Source organism: Puntigrus tetrazona, chromosome 12 (assembly GCF_018831695.1).
Source record: "Puntigrus tetrazona isolate hp1 chromosome 12, ASM1883169v1, whole genome shotgun sequence".
Classification (NCBI taxonomy): domain Eukaryota; kingdom Metazoa; phylum Chordata; class Actinopteri; order Cypriniformes; family Cyprinidae; genus Puntigrus; species Puntigrus tetrazona.
In genome coordinates, this window is record NC_056710.1 from 19,406,523 (window position 1) to 19,434,022 (window position 27,500).

The following is a 27,500-nucleotide window of genomic DNA, read 5'->3' on the forward strand; positions in this document are numbered from 1 at the left end:
TTAAGTAAATCTACTTATGAATAATTTTATGCATGTAAATGAATGAATGAACGCAGCTAACTTGAATTGCTGTTATACTTAGTATTATTATTATTTAATTTCCCATTTTAGGTTTTTCGGTCACAGCTTTTTAAATATGAAAATAAATGTTTTATATTGGGAATGAATACATAAAGCAAACCTTGGTAGCACAAATATAGCTGCTAATATAGTTAACATTATTATATTCAATATCTTTAGATAGATAGATAGATAGACAGATAGATAGACAGACAGACAGACAGACAGATAGATAGACAGATAGACAGATAGACAGATAGAGATAGATAGATAGATAGATAGATAGATAGATAGATAGACAGATAGACAGATAGATAGATAGATAGATAGATAGATAGATAGATAGATAGATAGATAGATAGATAGATAGATAGATAGATAGATAGATAGATAGATAGATAGATAGATAGATAGATAGACAGACAGACAGACAGATAGACAACTATTGGCTTATTTATAATTGAAATATTACTACATTACATACTGTTTAACATTTAGCAGTCAAACTTGAAAATATCTGAAAAAATATAAATAATAAACTATTTAATGCACATCAACTAATATAGCAAGGCCTGTTAATGCTTTTAAGAAAAGTCATACAGTGTCACCCAAAATAAAAACAGCCACATGAACGTCTTCTGCTAATCATTATAAAACCGAGAACACAACACAAGGTCAAAACATCTGAGTCTGTAGATCAACATAAACGCATTACATGAGAATCCTGTAGAGTACATCAGTCCAGCACTTCACTGAGCAGCTGTAAGTGCATTAGAGGAGTAAAGGTGACTTCTAAGACACCATGATGCTTATCTGAGCTCTTAAAACAGTCTGTCTGTCAATCAGCATTATCCAGCCCGAGAGCGCACGCTAAATCTCTCTTAATGAGAGTTTGCCGACTAATTAGGTTAAAGCCAGAGAGAGCTTTATCAGCCATTATTAAAATCATCGATTCCAAGCCCGACCCAAAGCTGATTTTAATCTCCTCGTCGTTCTGTGTCTTATTGATTTGTCTTTCTAGAGACGCTCACGGCCGTGATGGAGAGGGGAGAAAGACCAGACCCCGTGACGTCTGAACATCGGAGACGATCGAAACGGAAACACTTGTGGCTTATTATAGACGAACATCAACAAATCGGGTTTATAGAAAGGCACTGAAGTAAAATCAAATAAAATTTAGTAGATCTGTAGTGATTTTATTTGCATACCGATGCTTTTTCAAACTGCATGGAATAAGTATGAAGGTTGTGCCAAACAGTCACACAAGAAAAAAAAAATATATATTATACCTTATTAATTAATTGTATCAATTTTCATTTAAAATGACAAATTACCACAAAAAAAAAAAAAAGATTTCCATACAAGGTCCCAAAAAAATCAACACTAGAGTCAGGTAAAGACACACACACACACACACACACACACACACACACACATATATATATATATATATATATAGCATTGAAAAAATTTTAAGGGGTTGTAAGGGTTTCAAAAAAAGACATAGAAAGAAAGAAATAGCACAAATAGCAATAGGTAATGAAGTAATGAAAAATACTATTTATACCTGTAGTTAATTGAACCTGTTAGTTAACAGAAACAGACCAGAAATCCAAAAAAAAAGGTCACATACCTCTTTTCTCTCTTTGAGATTAGTTAACATTACAATAGTAGATGATTTCTGTTCCCATATCATTCTCCAGAAGTCCGCGACCGTGTCTTGTTTTGGACCTGAAACACACAGGTCATCTTATTGGGCCTTATTATAGTTACTGAAACTCTTGTCAGTAACATGAATGCTCACTGCATCTAATTTTTACATTTAGACTCACTCACCCTGTGCTGCTATGAACTTATTCTTATCTGTATAACCCTGGAAATAAGAAAGAACTCATTTAAATGCAAACACGGGTATATATTTTGCTTCACTACAAGATGCAATGCATTACAACAAAACATGTGTTTTGAATAAGTACATATGAATGCATGTTTAAACAGATTCATTGAATTTTGATGCATTTCTACAGCTTTGCAAATCACTTACATCGATATATGATGCGTTGATATAATCTGAGCATGGGACTCCATCCATCTGTGTTAAAATCACTCTGGAATGGTCATCTGAATAACGGGAAAGACCAACAATCATGCTTACTTCTGCACATAATCACATAATTAATTGCTCCTCCTCAGCGCCACGATGGAAAAAGTGCAAAAGCTTTTAAAATGAGAAATAGAAGCAAAAATCGAAATGCCATGGATGTGGGCGTAAGGAACTGAAAGCGATTTGTGTCTTATGTGGAGAAGTTTTGTTAGATGTGTGAGGGTGGAAGCAGCTAAACTTCAGTCTAATATCACCCAAAATCTACATGTGAGCAGTGTTATCTACACAAAATCATTCATATATATATATATATATATATATATATATATATATATATATATATATATATATATATATATATATATATATATATATATATATATCAATCTCTGTTCTCTGGGTGTACACTAGACGGTAAAATGTGATCAAATGTGGTATAGAAAATTATATTTAATTTTTCTATATTATATTACTAATTAGTTATGGGTTTTTTTTGTTTTGTTTACTGTCTATTCTCCAAGAAAGTTCAGATTTTGTACAAAAATCCTGTAAATTGTTGTTCTTGATTTAGTTTTTTTAATGTAATTTGTAACATGTATTTGCTGCTGTTGTTTATTTGTTCTAAAATGCCTTAATTTGGGGTGTGGGATTATTTTATTGCAACGTCATTTCTGCACGCTGTGGGTGAGATCGTGATTTTATTTAACACACACACACACACACACACACACACACACACACACACACACACACACAAAAACATATGTTAGGCCTGGCACAATACATGCATTCAGTCCATCTCTCGGTCCATGGAGCCTTACGATTCACTACCAATCCAGAAGCGGGAGGCCGCAGCAATGCAACGCTGTTTGATAACCACCAGCAGAAGAACAGAGAATCGTACACTTGAAAACTAAGCGCCCTAGACAGTGATCATGTGCCGATTCTGAACGCGTCACACAGACTGACAAAAGAGTATACTTTAAAGACTTGCGCACTGAACTGAAACGGAGGGTATATACCGAACCATGACATCAGTGTATCGTGCCACCCCTAATATATATATATATATATAATTTATTTATTTAGGTTTTTTTTCTATGCAACACCCGAACATCCTGAGCGTGACTCATTTCTGTGTTTTATATGCAGTACCAGAGTTTAGATAAAGGAAAATACCTTAAACATCTCAAAAATTGTAAAAATAATTGTATGTAAGCCAAAACGGAGAGGAAAATTATGCTAAGACTATCCTTTTTTTTGTTTTTTAATTAATATAGGCTTAAATGATTCATTAGGATTATGTATTAAATAAAGCATTGTTCAATATTTTTGTTCTTAATAGTTTAATAGCCAAATTTTATTATGTCTGTGTGTGTGTGTGTGTGTGTGTGTGTGACAAATAAAACAAATGAAAAGAGAGAGAACTCTTACAAGGTAAGATGTTTGGATATCGGTTCTTCTCCTTGTTTTCTTCTTTATTGGCCTCTTCGCATGTTCCTTGAGTCGAACCCCCTGGTAATGACTGTCAATGATACAAATCGTGCATGTTAACACCAAATCAACGGCACGCCTCCATGTTCTTATATGCCAAGCCAAACGGATCTTCAATAGGATTAAAGACCGTCAGGTTAATAACAGACGCTGTACGCTTTCTGTCTAACAATTAAAACCATTTCATAAATTCAATTTAACCGACACTCATTAACTGCATCATCTTATTCCACATATTTCTATTGCACTCGGATCGCTACCTAACATGGACCTCTTGCATTCGAGCAAAACCGATCATGCCGCTCAAATTCCCACCAAACCCGTCATTTCGTTATAGCCTAAACGGATGATATTACTGGCGCTTTGTTCCTGAATGCACAGGCCATTGTTTGACCAGCAGATCCGCTTCCATTCAGACTTAAATGGTTTAAGTGGCCATTAGGATCGTCGAGCACAAACATGGTTTCTGTGGGACAGAAAATTCACATGGTTCATTCAGTATGAGAGTCATTCTTGAATCACGGACCTTGAGTCATGCATCTAAAAGCAGGGGAGAGGGGCTTTCTCGAATGACTCAATGCCTGGTGACTCCTCGACATCTCAATTCCAGTAATTCTCAGTGGGAAATGAGAGCAGTCGAGCTGTCAGCAAATGTGGAGGGATATTTGCTGATCCACATGAATGCGGGTTAATAATGGCATCATAATGCACTATCAGCTACTTTACGCGCCGCAAACAAAATAACGGTCTGTGCCACTAAACACAGAGAAAAACCAGGCAGACTGCTGAACTTTCAGTGCCATGAGTGATGTAATCAGCGTAAACAACAATAATGGGCTATTTTCGCAATGTCCGGATCATCGCGATTGCTGTTTTCATGAAAAATCTAGTAATTGATAGCTAATAGCTGTGTAATTACACAAAAATGGGTGACACTTTATTTTAAGGACCCATTCTCGCTATTAACTAGCACGCATGCTACTGCCGTTTATTAGTACTCCTTATTTTGCATGAGCATAACTATACTAACTATTAATAAGCAACAAACTAGGAATAATAATTACAGTTAGTTAATGTGAACGATAGAATACAACGTGAACATCAATTCTGACACCGCAGCAAAACTAATACGAAACAGGCTACAATAGTGACTCATTGGCATTTAAATGCAGTGATTTTACCACTAAATAACTAGCAAGGTCTTCACTGCATCAGCATTAAATAACATACGTAAACTATTTCAATTTTCACCTAGATCAATATTTGATTCAGTTCAATAAAATGCGCTGTTTTTTTTGTCTTAACTGCATGAATTTTCAATATCATAGCAAAACCGTGCTACTTAACATGGAACTTTTAAAAAACATAAATATTAAATTAATTCAATGGTCTTTAGCCTTCAACGACTTTTAAAATAAAAACAGCTAACATTTTCTTTACTGCATCATTAATAAATATTATATTAAATCTGATCTGACGCTGTTAAGTTGCATTAAAATTAGCAAATTTTTTTGTCTTAACTTGAAATTTATGCACCAATTTTTTCAATTAAACAGCAAAATATAAGCTCTAATATGCTCTAAAGCAACTTAATTTCTCAACATTATTATTAAATAATATATTAAAAGCTATTACTGTGAAATGAGCTGTTTAATATTTAATATTTAATTCTAAAAAGCTACTGAAGTTGTTAATGATTTATTTAGTCTTTTGTTAATCAGCTTGGTGTCGACGCATTGTTGACGTCTCTATTCTTTTTAAACACACTCACGTTGTACTCTTCCCGGAAGAGTTTCCCATCATCGGCCGAGCGTATCCGATACTCTTCTTCCAAGTTGTCTACGGGAATGGGGAGATATGTTTTGGATGTGGAAGGGGACCTGGGCAGTAAGACCACCGTCTGTTGCTCTGTGGAAGAATACAGTATGTTACAAACAAACACTAAAAACTCAAAGAATCTCCAGGAGAGTTCACGACTGCAATACACATTTAAAGCTCAAATCACCGCAGACTTATGCATTAAGAGGACAGCATTTTTGACTGATGATTAGGTTTCATATTAGTGGGAAAATCTCTAGAATTAGATTTTATTTTAGACATAAGACATTGTCCCATGAAACAAATACATTTTTATTTGGGGAATATGATGTCAAACTCGCTGTCATGGTTTTGTCACCCAGGAAACCAAACAAACAAACATACATACAAACCCACACACACACACACAATCACTTTTTTTTTAATTTAATAAAAGCACGCCTTTGTGAAAAGAACCGCAGGCACATTTTAGGCAAGCGTATGCATATATACCTTCTAAATGAAAATGAGAAAACCACCAGTGACCCTCATATCTCCGAAAGAAACCCACAACCATTGGGTTAGAGGTTAGAGCGGATGAGATGTTAGATATTATAGAGTTTAGAGTATAAACTTCATGCCCGTTCATGAGACACCACATATACCTGACCTTCTGACGGCCAGCCAAGATCATCCTCATCCTCATCTTTATCCTCATCCACATCTATATATTCCTCTATACAACATACAGCACACACAAACACACACAGAGTGACCGGTGTTATATCAGACTCCAACAACAAAAAAAACATTTGTTATTCTGCATAAAAAGTGCATGTTTGCGAACTTGAAAAGTACTAATATTAATACTTTTATTGAGCAATGATTTTTATTTTCGCCAAAAGCAACAGTAAAGACATTTATAATGCTACAAAAGTATACATTTTGTTATTGAGGCATCAAATATACCTGAAAAATTACATTTCAGGGTTTCCACGAAAATAAAAAGAGGCACAGCTGTTTCAGCATTAATAAATGCATATTACGCTGATTTCAAAGGATCGTTTCACACTGAAAGCTGGAGTAATGATGCTGAAAATTGAGCTTTGCGTCACTGGATAAAATAGAAAATAAATAGAAAACCGTTATTAGAAACTGTAATAATATTTCACAGTATTGCTATAGAATTTTTACATTTTTTATTAATTTATTTTTAATAGTTTACATCAAAGAGGCCTACAAGAGGCGGCACAGAAAGCTGAAGACAGCTGGTAAACCACTTCCCTTACACAGGTGTGACATTGAACTGAACACGAGACGCCTCAAACACTGTAAATGCCATTTATCACTAACATGCGCGTTTACAGGCTCGCAAAATATTCCTTGAGGGAGATTTCCGTCGGGAGAGCGGGAGAAAGAGCGCAGAGGAAGTCTATTACATAAATCTGCCAGACCCTCGACAAGACACACAATCTGCGGCGGCGACCGGACTCTAGATAAGCAGATCACCTCGGCGAGATCTGAGCATCTAGAGAACACTGTGAGGCGAGAACGCGCTAAGATCCTGGGGACTAAATCTCAAGCCTCGGTTTGATCTCCATTTAATCTCGCCGTTGTCCAAAAAACCAAATTCTGGTCTTAAACGGAGCTCTTTTGAGATTTCTGGCTAACCGTGAGCCACGGTTTTTGTGACAACCAAGCAAGATCTAATAAAAGCAAACGGGAACAACCATTTAAAAATGAACCGTCTTCCTCTTTCACATCGTTTCAGTCAGATTTGAATATTTTTGAGGAAATATTAATGATGAAACCACAAATAGCATTACAGTCTCCCCTGGGTTCGACACCTCCGCATCTACGAAACATATCACATTTTTGATAATACTGTTTTCTTCATATTATTAAATTAGAAAGGTCTTGTTGAAAAGCAGAGTAAGATAACGCTTTACAAAAAAATGAAAATGGAAAAAATGAAAATGCATTCATTAGCGATGTACAACACATCCGTTACGATATCTTCGTCGATGTTCGTTAATAAAAATAAAAGTGCTAATTGCTAGTTCATGTTAGCTCGAGTCCATTACTTAACTTTAACTGAGATGCTTTGGAAGTATTTTTCCTTCTTGCATGCATTTGACTAACGCTCACTATAAAGCATAACTGTTTAAAAGTCTTTTTTAAGGATAAATGGGCAGAAAGCGCCTCTTTAAAGGTTGGCTAGAGATTTAATAAAGATTATACCATAAAACTACAGTTTGTGAAATAAAAATGTTTTCTGTAAATCAAACGCAACTATCAAAAAAAGTGGTTTTATCAATTGTCTGGTCATTCATTCAAACACCTGGAATGCAGAGGAGCACAATCTTAAAAATATGACCAATAAGCCTCAGCCAAAGTGATTTCTTTTTGCAATTATGGAGATGTTAGCGACAGAATAGCACATGTAGCTCACAAAAACAGCTCATGTCCTGTTCACAAAACATCTTGAGGCAACAGGAAGCCGAGTACGGCGCATTTGATAAAATGAAACTTGCCGAGGCATCTTACTTACAACAGAGCTCTAAACCACAAGCTGCTTTTATTATACCTTAAAACACGACTAAAGCGCTTCGAAGCAGATAAAGCCGCCGCTTACCTTGCTCTTCCAGGATGCCATTCGGTACTTTCTTGTCGACGGCTGTGATGACAGCTTTCCTCTGGTTTTTCAACCTAAAAAGATGAAGAGCGTGAGGTTTAAAACATGCAGACGACACGTGTGACAACAACCTAACGTCAAATCTGCCTCACCAACGAAAACTCGGGCTCTTTTTCATCAGAGGCGCCGTTTCCACAAACACACGCTACACGGCAAGCTCTCAGAATCTGAGGGTTTACCTCAGTGAAGCTGTGTATGAATAAATATGTGTGTGTGTGTGTGTGTGTGTGTGTGAAAGCATGTCTCAGTTCCTGGACCCGCCCTTAATCAGAAAGAGGTGGAGCTTGTAAGCATGACAGACTCACAGTTTTTGACTCACAGTGTGTGTGTGTGTGTGTGTGTGTCATACCTGAGGCAAAACCAGATCAGCAACCCCAGAAAAAGCACCAGGACGCACAGAGTTAGCAGTATGGGCAGGATGAGTGTGTTGGACTGCACAGAGTCCTCTAAAGGAAGAAGGAGAGGCAGTTAAACCCACAGCGAAACAAAAGAACAGGAAACTGGCCCGCGAACAGAGCCGCCGGAGCCGGAATGGCCACACTTAGCTGCTCCGGGCGCTGAGAGTTTCAGTGAGGTTTGGGCAGCCGGTCAAGCCGAGGCATTATTGGTGATTTAATAGAGAAGCCGGTGCTGTTTTGACTGCGGGATAAGCGCCGCTCATTCATTTAACAGCAGGTTTGACATGAATCACCCGCTCAACCCTGAGATCAGCACTTTACTGCAGCCCAGAATCACAGCCCGCGTAATCCACCGCAGATTTACCACAAATCCACACGGCCATGCGATGCAGAAACGCTGAACACGACCGGCGAGGATTCAAGAATCATCTCGTGAATCATCTACAGTGTGTAAACAGTTCTTAGAGGTTGTGATCACTTAAAAGTTAAATTATAATAATAAACAAAGTCTGAAAAGTAAAAAAAAAAAGTCTCTCTCTCTCTCTCTAAATATATATATATATATATGTATATATATATATATATATATATATATATATATATATATATATATACATATATATATATATATATATATATATATATATATATATATATATATATATATATATATATACACACATATATATATGTAATATAATTAGTAATTTTATTATTTTTTTGTAATTATTCTATGCATGTATAATAGTGTATTCATATATATATATATATATATATATATATATATATATATATATATATATATATATATATATACACACACACACACACACATTTTACATATTATTTATATATATACACACATATATATATATACACATATATATATATATATATATATATATATATATATATATATATATACACACATATTACATATTATTTATATATATACTCATATATATATATATATATATATTAATATTATTATACACACACACACACATATATTAAGAATTTATTTGAAAAGTTTTTTATTTTAATTTTTTTACTAGAATTCATTTTTTTATTTTCAAAAATTTGGTTTTTATAATTTATTATAATTTATAATTATTTCTGAAAACAAAGGTCTGAAAAAATGTTTACAAGTAAATTAATAAATGATAGTCAAATAAATAATCATTGCCATGTGAGCTACAGTAACAAATAGAATATCTATGGCCAAAAAAAAAAAAATATGTGTAATATAGTATAATGATTTAAACACGTTTTAATAAAATATATTTAAACACATTTAAAATGTTTTTAAGTATGAAATCCAGCTCCACCGTAAGTTAAACAGCTTTGTTTGGTTTTTTCCACATATGTTTTCAAAATGACTTTATATCAAAATAACAAAATTAACGATTTATAGTTAAGTATGAGATATAAGTTTATAGTTAAGCATGAGATATAATTGATTAATTAAGGGATGAAATAAATGAAAAGATTAATGAGCACTTACCATTGTTGTTCCTGTCTGTTGAAACGGATGTGTTTGGTTGGGGAGTTGATACTGCCAGGAAAAAAACAAGGACCATTGTGTCTGCAAGAAAAGAAGAGAACACATCATCGGTTTATACAGAAATAATTCATATAATTTAGTGTTATTTTTTAATTAATAAAATGTGACTGCATTTCAGCCTCCTACTAACAGAACAGAAAGACATACAGCATCGCCACATGGAGAAAAGCTTCATTACTCCTCCACTAGATGTCCCCAAAACCCTTCAAATACGCTTCAAACCCGAGCGCATGCTCATATTTAAAACAGAGCAAGACGCAAACTCATAAATCTCATTTTCAGACAGATTAGACGTGATTATACACTTTAATCTTATTCAGTTTCGGGATTTTAAGTGTTACACAAACCATCAAGCGGGTTAAACTGAGATAAAACGTCCTCGCGTCTGAACTAAGCTGTGAATTAGAGGTGTTAAAAGATATAATGTGCATGATTCAACCTGAATGGGTATTTTGGGGGAAAAGCAGATTATTTATTATGTGACTGACTGGTGCATTTAGCGGAGGACAAGACATGCTTGTTACGCAAATAAGTTCTGCTTCGTGCTTTTAACCCAAACTAATACTGAAAGTGGAGCTTGATGGTAAATCATCAGATATATTTAGAGCAAGCTTTATCTTCTCTATCTGGAGGACAGATGTGGTGGGATACTTCTGGACAGGGAAAAGCCGCGAGGAATCATTCGGTCTCAGCTCTGCTCCAGTGAGATAAGATACTCCACAAAACACCCACGCACTGCCGCTGATGCTCTTCATTGAGAAAATGAAGTGGGTGATGCTGCTAACTCACTAAAGCAGCACAACGCATATATATATATATATATATAACAGCCACACACACCACTCAACGCCGTAGGTGTTCAAACACCGACAGGGGTGGTTCAAATAAAGTTTAATCTCAAACTATTTCGGGGAATTTACGCATGCAGTTTATTCCAAATTTGTGCTGAATGTGAACTGCACCGAGTATCTGCAGAACGAAATCACAAGCCATTTAGGTTCTCAACGAGAAGAGGACAAGGAAATGCATCTGCAAACATTTTTGTACCGTTTTAAAGTAAAACTGGATACGCAATGAGAGAAAAGGAAGAGGCTTGTTTGTTGGCTAAGACCAGGAATATGCCCCGAGGAAGAAGATAAGGATTTCACATTGATTTTAATGCACATGCCTGGTCACAATATGCATAATTTGTTATTGCAGGTTATTTTAAGAATATACAGCATCTTGAGATCTGAAAGTTTCATATGTGGACCAAATCTGCATTTACAGTATTTGATCAAAAATACAATTTTTATATATATATATATATATATATATATATATATATATATATATATATATATATATATATATATATATATATATATATATATATATATATATTTATTTATTTTTATTTTTTATCATTTTTTTATATTTATGTGAATGTTATAATTTATAATAACTGTCGTCTATTTGAATATTTAACATTTTAATTTGTTTATGCGACACAAAGCTGAATTTTACTGAATTTCACATGGTTCTCGCTGATTTGCTGCAAATTATTATAATATAATATATTATATAAGCAGCCGTGCTTTTTTTTTTTATGATTATTTGATTCAACGAAAGTTTAAAATAACAGCATTTATCCGAAACAGATTTTCAATGACGTCACTGTAATGCAACCTTCCTTATTAAAAGTTTTTTTCTTCGCAAACAAATCTTACTGAGCCCAATTTTAAACTCTAAAAAAAAAACACAAGATAGAAAAACTGTTCATCGTACCACAGCTGCAAAAAACATCTAAAAGCTTATTGATAGAGTTATAACAGCCAAAACACACGCTTTCCTTTAAGCGTATAATGCAGACTTGAATTCAAACCCCTGATGCGAAAAAACAACAGTTTTGTGCTGCATTATGACTTGCATGCGAGTCTTTCTCCCTGGTAACCTCTCGGGCTGCATCGTTCATCAGGCGGGCTGTGAATAAAGTGCTTTCTGCATTAGCCGCTGTGATAAAGCGCGATCCAATGCCGCATTTTTCGATAGTATCCCAGAGCACGCTGGAGTCCGGAGAGCGGCAGAGCATTTGAGTCGATACAGTATCCCACGGCAATTAATAAAGACCCGAGAGCTGCCTGCAGCGGCAGAAAGACTGATGGCAGAATTTTAATGAGAAGAAATGACCCTCCCCGTATCATGCGGCTCCAAGGCCGGGAGCGGAGCCTGAGAAAACGAGTGCACAGGTAAGCAGGAATATACTGAACGCGTGCGCGGGGTTGCATTCGGGGTGCATGCCAATAAACGAAAGCCATCTCGCAATTTAGCATGCGCTTTCTGTCCGGAGGGATTTCTCCACGTCTCTGTGGAGATTCCTGGGGTGAGATGCTCCGTTCAAGGGCACAGTTTTCCTCAGTGACGACGCTTCACACACACACTCACACACACCACCTGCACACTGCCGTGTTTTCGCTGGGACACAGTGGGGGACTGTTAAAGTAAGTGGGGCAAATCAGTGACACACATAAATCTTGTAGCCACACTTTAGAGCAGCCAATGGACTCCCAAATGAGTCTGACCAATCGGTGCGTCTCAGACTCACAGCGTGTTAATAGACCGACCGTGAGCTGCTTCTATCGGACTCGTTGACCCCAAAAAAATGTCTTTTTTTTTTACTCGGTCATTGTTTACTCGCATTATTTCTTTCATAAATTACTATAGAAAATGTAAAGACTGAATCTCTTTTTCAAACAATGACAGGGAATGGAGATGTCCAGGAACAACAACGAATACAGCAGAAATTCATTCCATGTGGTTTGTGTTTTAAGCAGCAAATCAACGTAGAATGATTTCAACTTTGCATCAAGGGAATAAATTATATTTTTAAATGTATTAAAATAGAAAACAGGTATTTGAAATTTTAATAATTCACAATAATTACATATATATATATATATATACATACACACATACATACATATATACACACACATATACATACATACATATATATATATATATATATATATATATATATATATATATATATATATATATATATATATATATATATATATATATATATGTGCACAGTTAAAAAGCGAGAATTGATACAAAAATAAGTTACAAATAACGGGCTAGTTACCAATATACTGTATTATGCATGAGGTTAATAACGACAAGATTTTGTTGTTTAACACAAAATCCCCCCCGATGTTAACTCATTTTTACCTTCACATAGTCACAGTCCCCTCCTTCCTCTCCTTCGGCGGGCATGTGATGTGTTTGTTCTGGCTGAGCTCAGGACCGGCCTGCTGTGTTTGCCCCCAGCGGAGAGGGCACTTCTGAGACTCTTTATTGTAAACAGGTCATGAGGTAAAGCTAGCAGACAGGCTCCTTTCATACCAAAGACATTTGCAGATAGCCTCGGGTGAGGCCTTAACCCGTCTCCAACATGTGCCGGAAACGGCCCGGGATGCACTCGCTGTATTAAATGGCAAGTGAGACTATCTCTGTCTGGGTGTGTGTGTGTGTGTGTGTGTGTGTGTGTGTGTGTGAGCTTCTAACCATGAATTAATGACGCTCTGCCATGGGGTTTTTCAGCCCACACGAAAACTCCCAGCGACCGCTCGCTCTATAAATGAGGAACGCTCCTTATCATTTCCTTATGCAATCAGTGAAAGCAAGAACGAAAATATATGTATTTCTGTGTATGAAGTGTGCAAATATGTACTTGTGTGGGTTGAATGTGTCAGACCAAAGTCTCAGCACACCTAAATCTACTGTACATACAGAACTTCTCTGCTCCAAAGACTCAGAAAATAGAAAAACTTTAGAAGGAACTAACAGACTTAAATTAAATACATTTTAATCAAAGAAAATAATAATAATAATAATAATTATTTTATATTGTTGTTTTTAATATTTTAATATGCATATAATACTATAAAGTATAAATTATTCACCCAAAATTAAATTAAATAGTATATTTATATTATAGCAATAATTGTTGTTGATATTAATAAGCATTAAAATACAAAAACAAATAAATTGGGTGTAACAGTGCATAATATATATATATATATATATATATATATATATATATATATATATATATATATATATATATATATATATATATATATATATATATATCTTATTATTATATTATTTATTCTACTTTTTTTATTAATTATTATTAATATGCTCGATATGACCCAATATATGTATTTTACCCATAGCTGTATATTTTTATACATTAAATTACATTCAATTAATATTAACTTAGGCTTATTTGTGTATTGTTTCAACACAAAGCCAAAATGTCTAATTTCTAAAAAATATATAATAAAATGAAATCATTTCATAGCTTTTAAAGTCTTAAAATAATGTTTTAAAATGCAGTATTCTCTCTCTCTCCGTGCAGACCGCTGACTATGCAGTGGTTTTACAGACACTATCACCAAGCCATGACACTCTCAGTCACACTTATCATCAGGTGACGCGTGTCTGTCTTTAGCTAGCTGAAAAACACTCCTGAACTGCAGGCCAACTTAAAAACTGTTTTCTGTTTACAGTAGAGATATGATTACGGGGAAGGGATTACGAAGCGTCTGGATTCAAACACAAAATGCCCACATACAGCACACCTCAACATGCCTGTGCATGTGTGGGCCAAATCAGACAAACACACACACCGCTTATAAATATTATATATCATAGATATATAAACGGAAAGGTAATATAGAGTTTCATCATAATTGCATAAAAACGCATTAGCATAAACTAATAATAATATTTTTGTGACCCTGGAGCACAAAACCTTAAGTCACTGGGGTATTTTTGTAGCAATAACCAAAAATATACTGCATGGGTCAAAATGATCCTTTATTTAAGACAAAAATCATCAGGACATTAAGTAAAGATCATGTTCCATGAAGACATTTTGTACATTTCCTACCATAAATATATCAAAACTGAATTTTTGATTAGTAATATGCATGCAAGTAAATTAAGACAATTATTTAGACAATTTAAAGGCAATTTTTATTGATTAATTTAAGTATTTCGATTTTTTTTGCATCCTCAAATTCCAGATTTTCAAATGCCACATATTCTTTTATCCTAACAAACCGTGCATCATCGACTCTTCGGCTTTCAGATGAAGTACGAATCTCCATTTTGAAATACAATCACTGCGTTCGTGGTTCAGGGTCACGTGTTTTTTATAATATTAACTTTTGATTATTCTTCATGTTTGCGTTCAGTGTTATGTTAACAAATGAAATCTTACTAAGAGTCCTAAAAGCTTCAGTTTCTCCAGGCTAAATACGATTTGTTTTTCGTCGGTCCGAAATTCGCTGGCCTCGCCGTGCATTTTTCCTCTGCTTTCTGCAATACCGCTGTCTCCGTGAATCAGACCGACGGCTCTTTAGGAAGCTAAGCGAAGGATATTCGTCCTGGCGGGAGCTGATCGTCTAATTCAGACGAATCTCAAGCGAAGCCAACCCTGGAGGATGCATTAAAAACCAACAGAGAACAAGAGCCTTTTCATTTTATTCTTTTAGATCGCATTTAAGTCGCTTGTTCCTTCTTCGGGATTTCATTAATATCTCGCCTCGACCGTCCTTTATGCTCTCTTTTCAGAGGCCGGTCCATCTGCCGTGTGGGTTTAATACACTGACCCATTTAAGAGAAAGAAACCTTGTCACGTTATACAAACCCACGGCGACCACCGAACAACAACAGAGCATTAACCGCTCGACGAGTCTCGACAGGCAAACTTCCAATAACGCTCAATGCAGCCTTGCATTAATGCAGGCCGTGAACCAGGGGTCACATCAGAGACGCGGCGGCCAGGATGATGCCAGACAGCCGCCCCGTCATCTTCCCGGAGGTTGCCATGGAAACGTGACAACCGGCGAGGTTTGATAAACGAAGATTGCGGCCTCGGGCCCTGCGTGACAAACACACACACACACACACACACACACGCACACACACACACACGCACACACACACACACGCACACACACACACACGCGCACACACACACACACACACACACACACACACACACACACACACATGCACACACACACACGCGACCACAAACACCCACCGCGGCTCTGCGAATGAAGGAAAACCACGACTCTGTTTGCAGGCAACAGTGAAAACAAAACCATCTTGTAGTCTGTCGAACGTATTGACCATGAAATTCATTCACAAAAGGTGTTTTTAGTTTATAAATGGCTCGCTCCAGTTCGGCGCTCGCTGAAATCTTTTCTGGAGAAGCAAATCAATCCCGCTCCAGCCTTCTGCAGATTGAATGATAAGCTAATGCTGGTTATGGCTTTAAACGAGTATATTGCATCTGTCATAGACACAGCTCACGCAACCAATAAGATTGGTTGCCAGATCTTGACTTAATAAATCAATCTGGTTTTATCTAAGTGTTGCTGAAGCCAAACCGTCAATTTTGGTTTTGCGGGTCGGCCAAAAGTGTCATCTTGTTCCCGATCTAATGGTGTTTTTTTTTTCTAAATTTATTGTGCTGCTTTTCTCTATTTTAAAGGAATGGTTTCTGTCAGAAATGGGAAATTTTGTCAACATTTAACTGTCCCTTTATGCACAGCAGGTTTAAAACATAAGAAAGATCAATTAAACAATAACTTACTATTCCTTGAATCTTATTAAAATATGTATTAAATGTTATATGAATCGATGTTGCTACAGGTAATTAAAAAATGCTAATTAATATGACATTTTTTAAACATTTTATAAATATTTTGTGATTTTTTTTTTTTAAATAAATTATGATTAGGCTACTTTTTTGTTGTTGTTTTTTACAAATGTTGCCTTGACAACAGATGGAAATAAAACGAAAGTACATGCACAAATGCTGTAAATAATGTCAAATAATGAATTTTATGAATATTTTGATGATAAAAATGTCTATATATATGTGTGTGTGTGTGTGTGGGTGTGTGTGTGTGTGTATACTGTATGTAAAAACATGCAGATACGCAAATAAAAAAAAATGATAAAAAGCTAAACAGAAGTAACAATTAAAATGGCACAAGATTATTAAAACTGCCTAAAATTACATGAAAAACTTACGATTAATTCAGAAATTGTCCATAGTACAAAAATAACCCTGACATGCCCATAAAAACAAAACCTTGCTTCTGAAGCACAAATAACCAAAGTTCTCAAACAAGCAAGAGTTCACTGTGATAAACATATTTTCTTTTTTTAGGTTTTCCAGAACACTTCATTTTCTAATAAAACACCCCATGTTTACAGAAAAGGCTCCAGCAAATAACATGGAATAATACTGAACTGTTCCAAGAGCACAAGTACATTTCAAGCAGACACTACACTTTAAAACAGGACATCTGGCAACCTTAAGAATAGCTGAATGAGTGCGTGTTGACTGCGCATTATAAAAGCCAACAGCTGATCTTTACAGCCAATTCTCAAAAAGAGGGACGAGTTTTTTAAGCAATTTGTATTTGACCGGACTCCAACAGATCTCGAGCAACGATTGAATTACTCTAACTTCACAAATACTATGCAAATGAAGTCACGTGATCATTCGTGCCTGTGAATTGAGTGAAAATAACAAACACCCGACTGAGATTTCAGGAGACGTTAATTGTCGTTTTTTGTAATGATTTCATTCATTTACTCCGGTTTTTGTTTTGATGTTGAACTTTCGGTTTTGAAACCCCCGGGGGTCTATGTCTGAGGAGGTTAAAAATATCTGAGCAAACGCAAAATCGGCAGGACACTGAGTGTCAGATATTCTTTAAAACGCCTACGACGCACATTTACTCAGACAGTCGATTTGTAAACAGCAAAAAAAAAAAAAAAAAAAAAAGTTTCTCTGGTGAATATTAATTAGGCAACATCACCATCCAATACAGAACAGCGACAGTGTGGGCTAATTAATATTCATGAACGCCGTTTAAGAACCCGCCCACAAACGACTTTGAATCACATAAACCACTTTCACGTTCTTCTGAGATGCCTTTTGCCCTTTGATTCTGGATGTAATTCTTATTCCGAACAGTTTATTCCGTGATTAATCCCTGACTACTCCTCAAAGCACGCTAAAGCTTTTATTTTGACGTAACGCAGCAGGTTGAATCAGATCATTCTCACCCTGCTACATCTCAGCGTGTGAGCAGAATTCCTCGGAGACTCTTTCCAGATGCCCGGCTCTCAACCTGACAGACTAGCAGCCTGCCGTGCCGTGTGGGAGCAGATTGCCGATGCCATGTTGTTGATTAAGGTTGCATAAGGCTGTTTCTCGCTCGGATTGGCTTGTGAGAAAGAACTATAAAAATCTGGGCCGCGCTGGATTTACACTGAGAGCTATTGTCCTGTTAACACACACACACACACACACACATAAACAAACCGCGCTCTCGCAACAAGAGGCCACTGATCTGAGCCCCTTCAGGCTGAGTGTGTGTCTCTTTCTCTGCAGGCCGGGTCACATGAGGGGTGGCATCATACTGAGGGGCGTGGCCACTGTCTGCGGTTTGACCAATCAGAGAGTACCGTTCCGATACACCTGTCGCCCGCACAACATGCGAGGCTATCTCAAATCTGTGACTGTTTAAAGTCAACATGACGCTGCAGCTGCAAACCGTTTTTACTTTAATATCTGAAACATTTCTAAATGATACAGGACATGGAACGGAAATGAGAAACATAAGCCAGGACCTGATTTTAATGCAACAATGTGCTAAAGGGTCATTTATATTGACTGAATAAGGTTGAAATGAACTAAAACAAAATATTGCTTGAAAATCATCTAAACCAACTCATTAAACTTAACTAATTAAGTTAAGGATGCAACCCATTTTACTTCTAAAATCTAAAACAGTTAAACAGTATACTGAAAAATTCTAGATTGTATCTAATGAAAGTGCTTTTTTTCCTTTCTTTGCTTACTGAAATAAAGCTGAAACGCCTTATATAATTATTATGCATTTATTTATTCTTTGAATTTGAAATGAACACAAAAAGAGAAAGAAAAAGTTTTACTACTGAATGAAACCGAATACTGATTTTATCCATGTAGAATTTATTAATAGTTGCTGATTAGTATGAAGCTTAAATTACTGTGTGAACTTCTAAAAAAGCTGAAACTGCATTTGTTCGAACGCTAATATAAATGAAGATTCAAAATATTATTAACACAAAACCGTCTGTCCTCGTTGACTTTTCTAACTATAAGAGCAGCGTAAACATTCTCCGAACGTCCCACAAAAGAAATGAACATGAATGAACTTTTCTATTAAGCTTCAGCGTCTGTAACGATGGTAAAACACACGAGACGTCTCCCCCTCGCTCTGCTCAATCCTTCACGTCTCTTTGCAATCGCTTCAGTCTTTTCATTTCCTGCGGTGTCTCGGCTCTGGACCAATTAAAGCTGAGATTGCCTCCCCTGGTTTCCTGCATGGATTTCGTGTCTCATTAATAAAATGTCAGCTCTCACACACACACACACACACACACACACACACTTTTTTCTCTCACAACGGGTGTTTGATTTAACAGAGAGTGTCATAATGTCCCGGCTCCGACCAGTTTACTTCTCTGTGTGACTGTTCTGTCCTGGCATTCTTCTAAAGCAATCAGTCTGAAGTAGGCGGGGCTTATAGCAAAATCTGGACTCTGATTGGCTATACGTTATAGTAACTCATGTTAATAAGTTACTTATTATAACATATGTTAATAAGTTAACATGGATTGTAGTATGAAAATATCATTTGCAAGTTCAATGTCAGTAATATTTATCCTTTTCAAGGATTTTTTATTTCCACAAGGACAGCAAGACATTTAAAGTTATCGCATGACTTCATTACACGGCAGCATTGACTACTTTTATCGCGCATTTCCCCGCTTTTGTTCCCCGTTGCTCTTTTGCGTCCCACAAAGGAAAGACGTGACGGCGAGTGAATTCATTTTAATTTTTAAAAAATGCCATGACAGAAGAGAGCAGCAAAGCTCTTGTAAATGTCAATGCAATGAATGTGAAGGCCAACCAGAACAACAATCCAGCCTGATAGATGAACGGCACTTCAGACCCGTTTGGCATTTGGAGCAGACAGACCCGAGCCACATAAACAGGGTTTCTAATGAGCGGTAGTGAAGACTATGTGCTGAATGCGTGTGTGAGAGTTTATGAACGCGCAATGATTTTGTTGACAATATAAAATCAGGCAAAACTGCAAAATGCCAAATTGGCAAGAATCGCCTTTTTAAGCCATTTCATATATGCTTCTATTCAAAGGTTTCGGGCGTTTTTGTTAAAGGAATTGCTAGTTTTGTTCGTCAGGGATGCATTAAATTGACCAAAAGTTCATACATTCATAATGCAAATGATTCCCATTTCAAATAAATGCTGTACTTTCGTTTTTAACAACGATAAGGATAAATGTTTCTTGCAGAAAACCAGCACATGTGACGCTAAAGACTGAACTCATGATGCTGAATAAATGACGTTTTTAAAATATATTCAAACCCATTTGTTTTAAATTGTAATGCTATTTCACGCTATTATTCATTTAATAGGATTTTTGAACAAATAAATGCATCCTATGCAAAAGACTTCTTTGAAAAACATTAAGCAAATCTTGCCCAAGCTTCTGAAAGGTGGTCTATAAATAAAAAGGCAAAAAATATCACCCATTCCTAGTGTGGATGAGAGACATTGTGTATGTGTGTGTGTGTGTGTGTGTGTTTGTGCAATGTAAGCACATGCTGTCCTCCATCTGTCGGCTGATAGGTTATTTCCTTTCCTGTGCAGCCAGGTTTCCTGCTTGAGTTTGACACACACTTCTTAACCTTTGGATAAGATACATACACCCACACATACTCCTTAAACTAGTCCTGGACGCTACACACACACACACACACACACAGACACTCACACACACATTGTCTACCAACAAAACCCGCTGGAATATCTCCATGTATTCAGGCCTCTGTGGAGCATTCACTAATAATGAGAGCCGCAGCGCCAGCGAAGCAGCAATAACAGGAACAATGAGAAAACAAAAAGAAACAGAAAAACGCTTTGAATATTCCTGCAGACGCCGAGAGGATCAGAGAGCAGGACTGTGCTGAACATGCAGCTTTCGTAACCGCACGCAACATGATGAACAATCAAGAAACGCGTTAAATGAACCCGACGGCCCAGACTTTCTATGCTTGGATCGTTTGAATGAAACTGGCTCTTAAAACGTGAATTAGACCATTTGCGTGTGTACCGTTTCGAATTTCAGAGGCGAGTGTGTTTAAAGGAACAGTTCATCCAAAAATGGAAATTTGCCGATGTCCTCACCCTCGGGCCTTACAAGACGTAGATGAGGCTGTTCCTTCGTTCCTCTGCTGTGAATGGGTGCCGTCAAAACGAGAGTCCAAACAGCTGATGAACGCGTCACAGTAATCCGTCAATTAACATCCAGCCGAATGAAAAGCTGCATGTCTGTAAAAAACTAAAATCCTCCTGTTCACAATTTTGCGTTCTCCAGTGAAAAAGTCGTCTCATCGAGAGAAATCTGTGTGAATCAAGCACCGTTTACAAGCGAAATCAGTCGAAAACAGTTCTAAACAAATATGTACGTGGATATTGATGGGATAGACAACGTATCTGGAAGAAGCGTTATTAAAGATTTTGGCTAGAAGCAACGGTTTGAAGTTAAATAGGCTGTAATGATGGATTGGTTTCATACAGACACATAGCTTTTTGCTTCACAAGATGTTAAATGATGTACTGGTGTGATTTTTATCAGCTGTTTGGACTCTCCTGACGGCACCCATTCACTGCAGAGCAAGATGTAATGCATTCCTCCAAATTAATATACACCTTGGATCACCTGAGAGGGCTGACATTTTGTATCCCTTTAGGACGTAACAGCATTTCCCTTGTTCTTTTGAAATTAGATATTGGCGGATTACATCGACATACCCACAATCCCTCGTCATATCGACACAGTAACCACGAGCCAACAAATGACGGTCGTATTTACGTATCAACATCTGCTCTGTATTCAGTAACTACACAAACTGCAGTGGCACAGCAAAGCTCCTTTACAGACGGACTCTTAAAGGTACAGTAGTAAAAACCGCCGGTTGCCGACTTATAGGGAGAAGTCGGAAAATTGCAATTTTAACTTATGTATGTGCCTAGTCAAAGAAGAAAACCTTGACTAACTAAAATAGCATGCAATAAGAAAAAAACCTTTGTGACTTTTCAGCTACACCGACTGAGGAAAGGTTGACCTTACCTTGAGCTGTGATGTTTCAGTGTATGATTTGGTCCATTGTAGCCAGTGAGCTGTAGGAGGAATCCAACCGTCACATCGCTCCTCTTTCTCTGTCTGTCTATCTATCTATCTATCTATCTATCTATCTTACAGATCCACAGAAATAAAGCAATCCAGGAGCTCGATGCAGCAGCACAACGAGACCTAGAGAAGAACAAGACAGATAGAGAGATAGGTTAGATGTTTATTCAGGTAATTATGTAACCAGTCATTATGGTAAAGCAAACCATGACGGGGCGATCAGGCCCTGATATGACGCTCTAATTAAACGAGTGCATATTAAAATACGCTGCTAAATAAATGCACTTAAAAGCATAATTAACTTACTTAACGCATAAATAACTGCATAATAACATGCACAAATAAATAAATGCATAATTAAAATACTAAATAAATAAGTGCATAATTAAATGCACAAACAAATAAACTAATAAACAAATAAAATCTGTCAATTAATCAATAAATGTAAAATTCTTTGTGCATTTAATAATGCATTTGTTTGTGCTGCTTTCATTCATTCTTTCATGCAATTACGCATTTATTAATTTACGTGCTTAACTATGCATTTATTTATGCATTTAATTTTGCGTTCATGCATTCGTGTTTATGCTGTTATTTCTTTGCGCGTTTAATTAAATCTACATCATTTCAACCCATATACTAATCTGCTTCCAGCGGCGCTCTGCCTTTTCCCAAGACGTTACATTTCGTCGCATCCCACTAACTTCAAAATTCAAACTGACGAAACTCTAGACATCCCGGGGTTCGTTTTTCAAGCAGGGCTCGAGGTCCGGTTCTCACAAACAATGCAGGACGGTCTGTTCGAGTACGAGCAACAGCATCACTAACAGCAATGATTCATTCCCTCTTAATGGCTTTCTCAGAACGATTCCTGTTAAACACAACCGCTTCAAACGCACAAATTACACAGGAAATCGACTTCACGCCTCATTTCCGTTGAGCTCACTGTTGCCGTTCGTAACGAGACTCGATATATATTTAACGGCATTCCCTTCGCGTTCCCCAGCCGCCCGGTCGTCGGATTCAGAGGCCGTCTTAAAATCGAAAGAGCTCTCGGCATGGCCACACGCGGCAGAGATGACTTCTGTGTGTGAAATAATCCCAGCAGCCCCTCCAGGGGACGCCACACATGAATTTAGATGAGCGCCGGAGACGAAATGGAGTGGGAGGAGGCTTCAGATAAAGACGGAGAAAAGAAAACACGCTTGATAGACACGAGGAGGAGGAGACAGGGGTGACAAAATACAATTTATCTACCTGGGAAAAGCTGCGAAGATACAGAATCCACGCTCTTGTGCATTTCAAGCTGTTGCTATGGTGAGCATCTATAGTCTAGCGACCAGACTTACCAAGTTTTTTCCTTTTTGTTTAAACATGCGTGGAATCGTGGGTAAAGTGGCAACATCTCATCGCAACGTCTGTAAAATTGGAATATGTTATTTTGTTTTATTTTTTAAAAATATGAGATTATACTACAAATGATTATCCAGCTTTAACGTGATATTTTAATGCGTGTACATTTCGCGAATAATTTTGTCGATTTATTTTTCATTTATAGCTATATAATATAAAATAAATATATCATAAAAATATCATATTTAAATGATACTATTAAAAATAACAATATACTCGTACAAATATATTCTACCATTATATTGTTTTTATTCATATAATAACATTTTTATTAAGCATATAATTAAATATATAATTTTTATAGTTTTGTTCAAAACGCATGTATTTTTTGCAAACTACCAATGACATTTCTTCCAAATGTTTAATTAAATGTCGCCATTTAGAGCGTTTTAGTGTTTCGTACAACAAAAAAGATGTTTTCAGAAAACCTCGTTTTACACCATACCAAAGCGCTTTCTAAAAAACCCCCAAAAACAACAACTTTGCAACACTTTATCAGACCTTTACAGAACAATATAAATATTTTACTCCGACCCATACCTCTGAATCCAGCTAAACGTTTTAAGCCGTCTCTTACGCACATGCTGTATTTTTAGCATTTTATTTGATATGAATTAGCATTAAAATAACATAAAAATTCTATGCATCTCTCAAACCACGAAAAAACAAGGGAAACACTAATCAATTGGTAAAAAAAGAAATCTCTCCGTGGAAATGTATGAGGCGTAACATCAATAAACGCTGGTCTCTGAGCCTCTCTGTGTGTTTGTGTCGTCCCCGACTGAGCGGAAAGATTTCTGTGTAACCTTTAGAGAGCAGATGAAAGCGGCAGATCTCCGACGGGTGATGGCCTGGCCGTGAACTCTGGATGTGGCTCTTGATGAGGAGCGAATAATCCCTGATCTCCTCCTGCGGGTCTCCTCTCATGCTCTCAGCTTCAGTCACATGAAAACAGGCTTTCCCTCTCTGAATATTTGACAGCAAAATAGATCTAATGAACCGAGCGCTGAGCACAGCACAGAAGCGTCTCGAAGAACGGCGCTGATCGTAATTAAAAAAATTCTAAAAGCATTTTTTAATTCATAAAAAATTAATAAAAATAACACTTTAAATAACTTATTGTAAATAAAACTAAAGATTACTGGAGTATAAAAAAGTCTTTCTACTTAATTTATTATTTAATGCATTTAAAATGGATTTTTTTTTTTTTTACTATGATTTGTGAAAATCACTAACAATTTCTTAGTCAAATTTTTATATATAGCCTAGAAGTACAGAATCAGATGCGAGGCTTCAGTTTTATTCACATCCATTTATTGGAATAAAACTGACATTTATAGTGCATTAAATCTACAAATATAGTAAAAGCACTGAGAAAACTGCTACTAAACTATTTTCACTATTTTCAGAAAATGGTAGCAAATTAGTTGCAAAGAAATACGAAGTGGCAAAATAAATGATAAAAAAAAAATGAAAAACCATTAATAAAATTGCTCTTCATTAATAAGTTTAAATCAACTAAAACTATTTTAATGCAAACAAAGGAAAAAAAATAAAATAAAAACAATATCTGAAATTAAAAAAATATATAAAATGTAAAATAATAAAACAATAATAATAATAATAATAAAAGTGAAAAGTCCACCATTAAGCCTATGCATTGTTTTTTTTTTTTTTATTAAAAATACAGCTTTAAAAAGTAATAGCACACCGCAACTTTACAAAACACTAGTTGATGGGTCAGGGCTTTCTTCAAACCCCCGATGCAAAGTATGAGCAATAGCACTAGTGATTCCTACCTTAGCGAGCACTGCTAATAAATTATACAGTCAGACAGATCTGAACAGTGCTGTTAAATGTGCAAAGGCCATTTCCATTGCTACTTCATGAATGCGTAATACTGCAGAGACCCACGGTGCTCTCCGTGTCCTATCTCATCCAATCACCTTCAGCCTCTCCCGAGACGCTAAACATCCCTGAATCAAAGCCCAACGACCGCTGTTGTCAGAAAAAGCAGGAAAATACAGGAACCAGCGCTGTATCTGGATGCGTGTGTGCGTCCCTGGGCTGATCTCGCTAATTATCAGCGTCTTCTAGCGCTGGAGATCAGGGTTTATATTTAAAACCTCCATTAGCACGCGATATATCTGAGCGAGACACGGCTGGAATTTACCAGGATTACAGCAACGCTCCTGTAAATACTCTACAAAGCCTCTTTGAGTGAAAGTAGAGTCATGTAATGCGCCTTTGACCCGGTGATTCAGAATGGATTTATCAATAGCCGCTCCTTATGAGACTCACCCACGTTCACAGGAGCTAAAAAAAACGCTTTTGCTTTTTAATTTAACTATCCAAGGTTTTTCTCTCTCGAAATCGGCCCCGCATGTTGAGACCAGAATGATCTAACCTCGATCTATACCCAAACAAAAACTACATTCGATATGCAGAGATGCGACTAACCATTCTTAAAGGAACGGTGCACCCAAAAATGAAAATGAGCTGACTTTGTGCTCAACCTCGTTAAAGATGAAGGAGTTTGTTTCTTTGGCAGAACAGATTAGAAAAAAAAAAATCACTTGCTCATCAGTGGATGCTCCGCAGCGAATGGGTGCCGTCAAAAAGTGAGTGCAAACAGCTGATAAAAACATCACAATAATTCACAAATATTACAAAAAATATTACAGTGTCAAATTAAAAAAGCAACAAAATGATATAAAATATAAAAGGAAAAATAAATAATCTAAAATGAAAAAATGAAATCAAATATTTACTAAATAATAAAAAATAAGAAATGATTTAAAATATTATTAAAATAAGAATAAAAATATTTACAATTGATTAAATAATTTAATTAAATATTAATGCTAATTAAATAATATTTAAAACTACTTTAAGTGGTAAACACACAGGTCTGAAAAGTGTTTCTTCTTCAGTCAGCGCATTACTGTAAAACCTGTATAAACTGAGAGGGTCTGTAGCGGTGGACAGCACAAACACGTGAAACGGCTTCGCTGTTGTGGGGAAATGTGGCGGTTCGAAGCAGGAAGCTGGCAACACGAGGCGGATCGGATCCCTGTTGGGAGGCTCGAAATATCGCTTCTAATCATGTGTCATTTCCAGGCCCAAAGAAACCAATGACGGCCTGGATTCAGCGCCCTGATTTCAACCGTCGTAAACCAGGGCAAAACTTCAATCATTCATACTAATAGCCTGATTCCCGCTTTTGAATAACATGCGTATCTGCTTACCAAATCAGCACAAAGCAGAATCAGAGTCATCTCTATCTCTCTTGTTTTCTTTCCATTTGACCGTATTTTCTTTCCCTGGTGTGTGGCTCTCCCCGAGTGGGCATCTGTTTCCTGTCAGCGAATATCAGGTTAGGAAAGCATATCTGGTGTGTTGATGATACGCCTGCGTTCTGATCATGTATCATAGATGGACGACAGCAGGACACACAAAGCCGGGATTCAGCGTCGGCCGTCGGGAGGCAGATGCGGGTATTAGTGAATATTATGTGACGGCGAAACGATATTTGGCAACACAGAATCAGGACGGCTGAGAAAGAGACACGGATCTGATGCGAGATCAGCCTTTAAACCTCAACAAAAAGTCTGAATGCAACTTC

At 36.5% G+C, this 27,500-nt stretch overlaps 1 protein-coding gene across 5 annotated transcripts in view; it reads right to left on the reverse strand.

Moving 5' to 3' along the window:
• Positions 1–27,500, reverse strand: part of ptprea (protein tyrosine phosphatase receptor type Ea) — a 65,419-nt gene that overhangs the window by 9,118 nt on the left and 28,801 nt on the right. For 2 of the 5 annotated variants that reach the window (XM_043254103.1, XM_043254104.1), the window contains exons 2-11: positions 22,403–22,585; positions 10,053–10,133; positions 8,500–8,596; positions 8,091–8,164; positions 6,126–6,191; positions 5,430–5,566; positions 3,599–3,689; positions 2,105–2,181; positions 1,897–1,933; positions 1,694–1,791 (exon numbers count right to left, since the gene is read on the reverse strand). In XM_043254103.1, coding sequence (XP_043110038.1) covers positions 1,694–1,791; positions 1,897–1,933; positions 2,105–2,181; positions 3,599–3,689; positions 5,430–5,566; positions 6,126–6,191; positions 8,091–8,164; positions 8,500–8,596; positions 10,053–10,128 — 753 coding nt within the window. In that variant the 5' untranslated portion in view covers positions 10,129–10,133; positions 22,403–22,585. Of the gene's footprint in view, positions 1–1,693; positions 1,792–1,896; positions 1,934–2,104; positions 2,182–3,598; positions 3,690–5,429; positions 5,567–6,125; positions 6,192–8,090; positions 8,165–8,242; positions 8,373–8,499; positions 8,597–10,052; positions 10,134–22,402; positions 22,586–27,500 lie in introns of those variants that run through there. The other 3 variants (XM_043254105.1, XM_043254106.1, XM_043254107.1) reach the window with 3 other exon arrangements.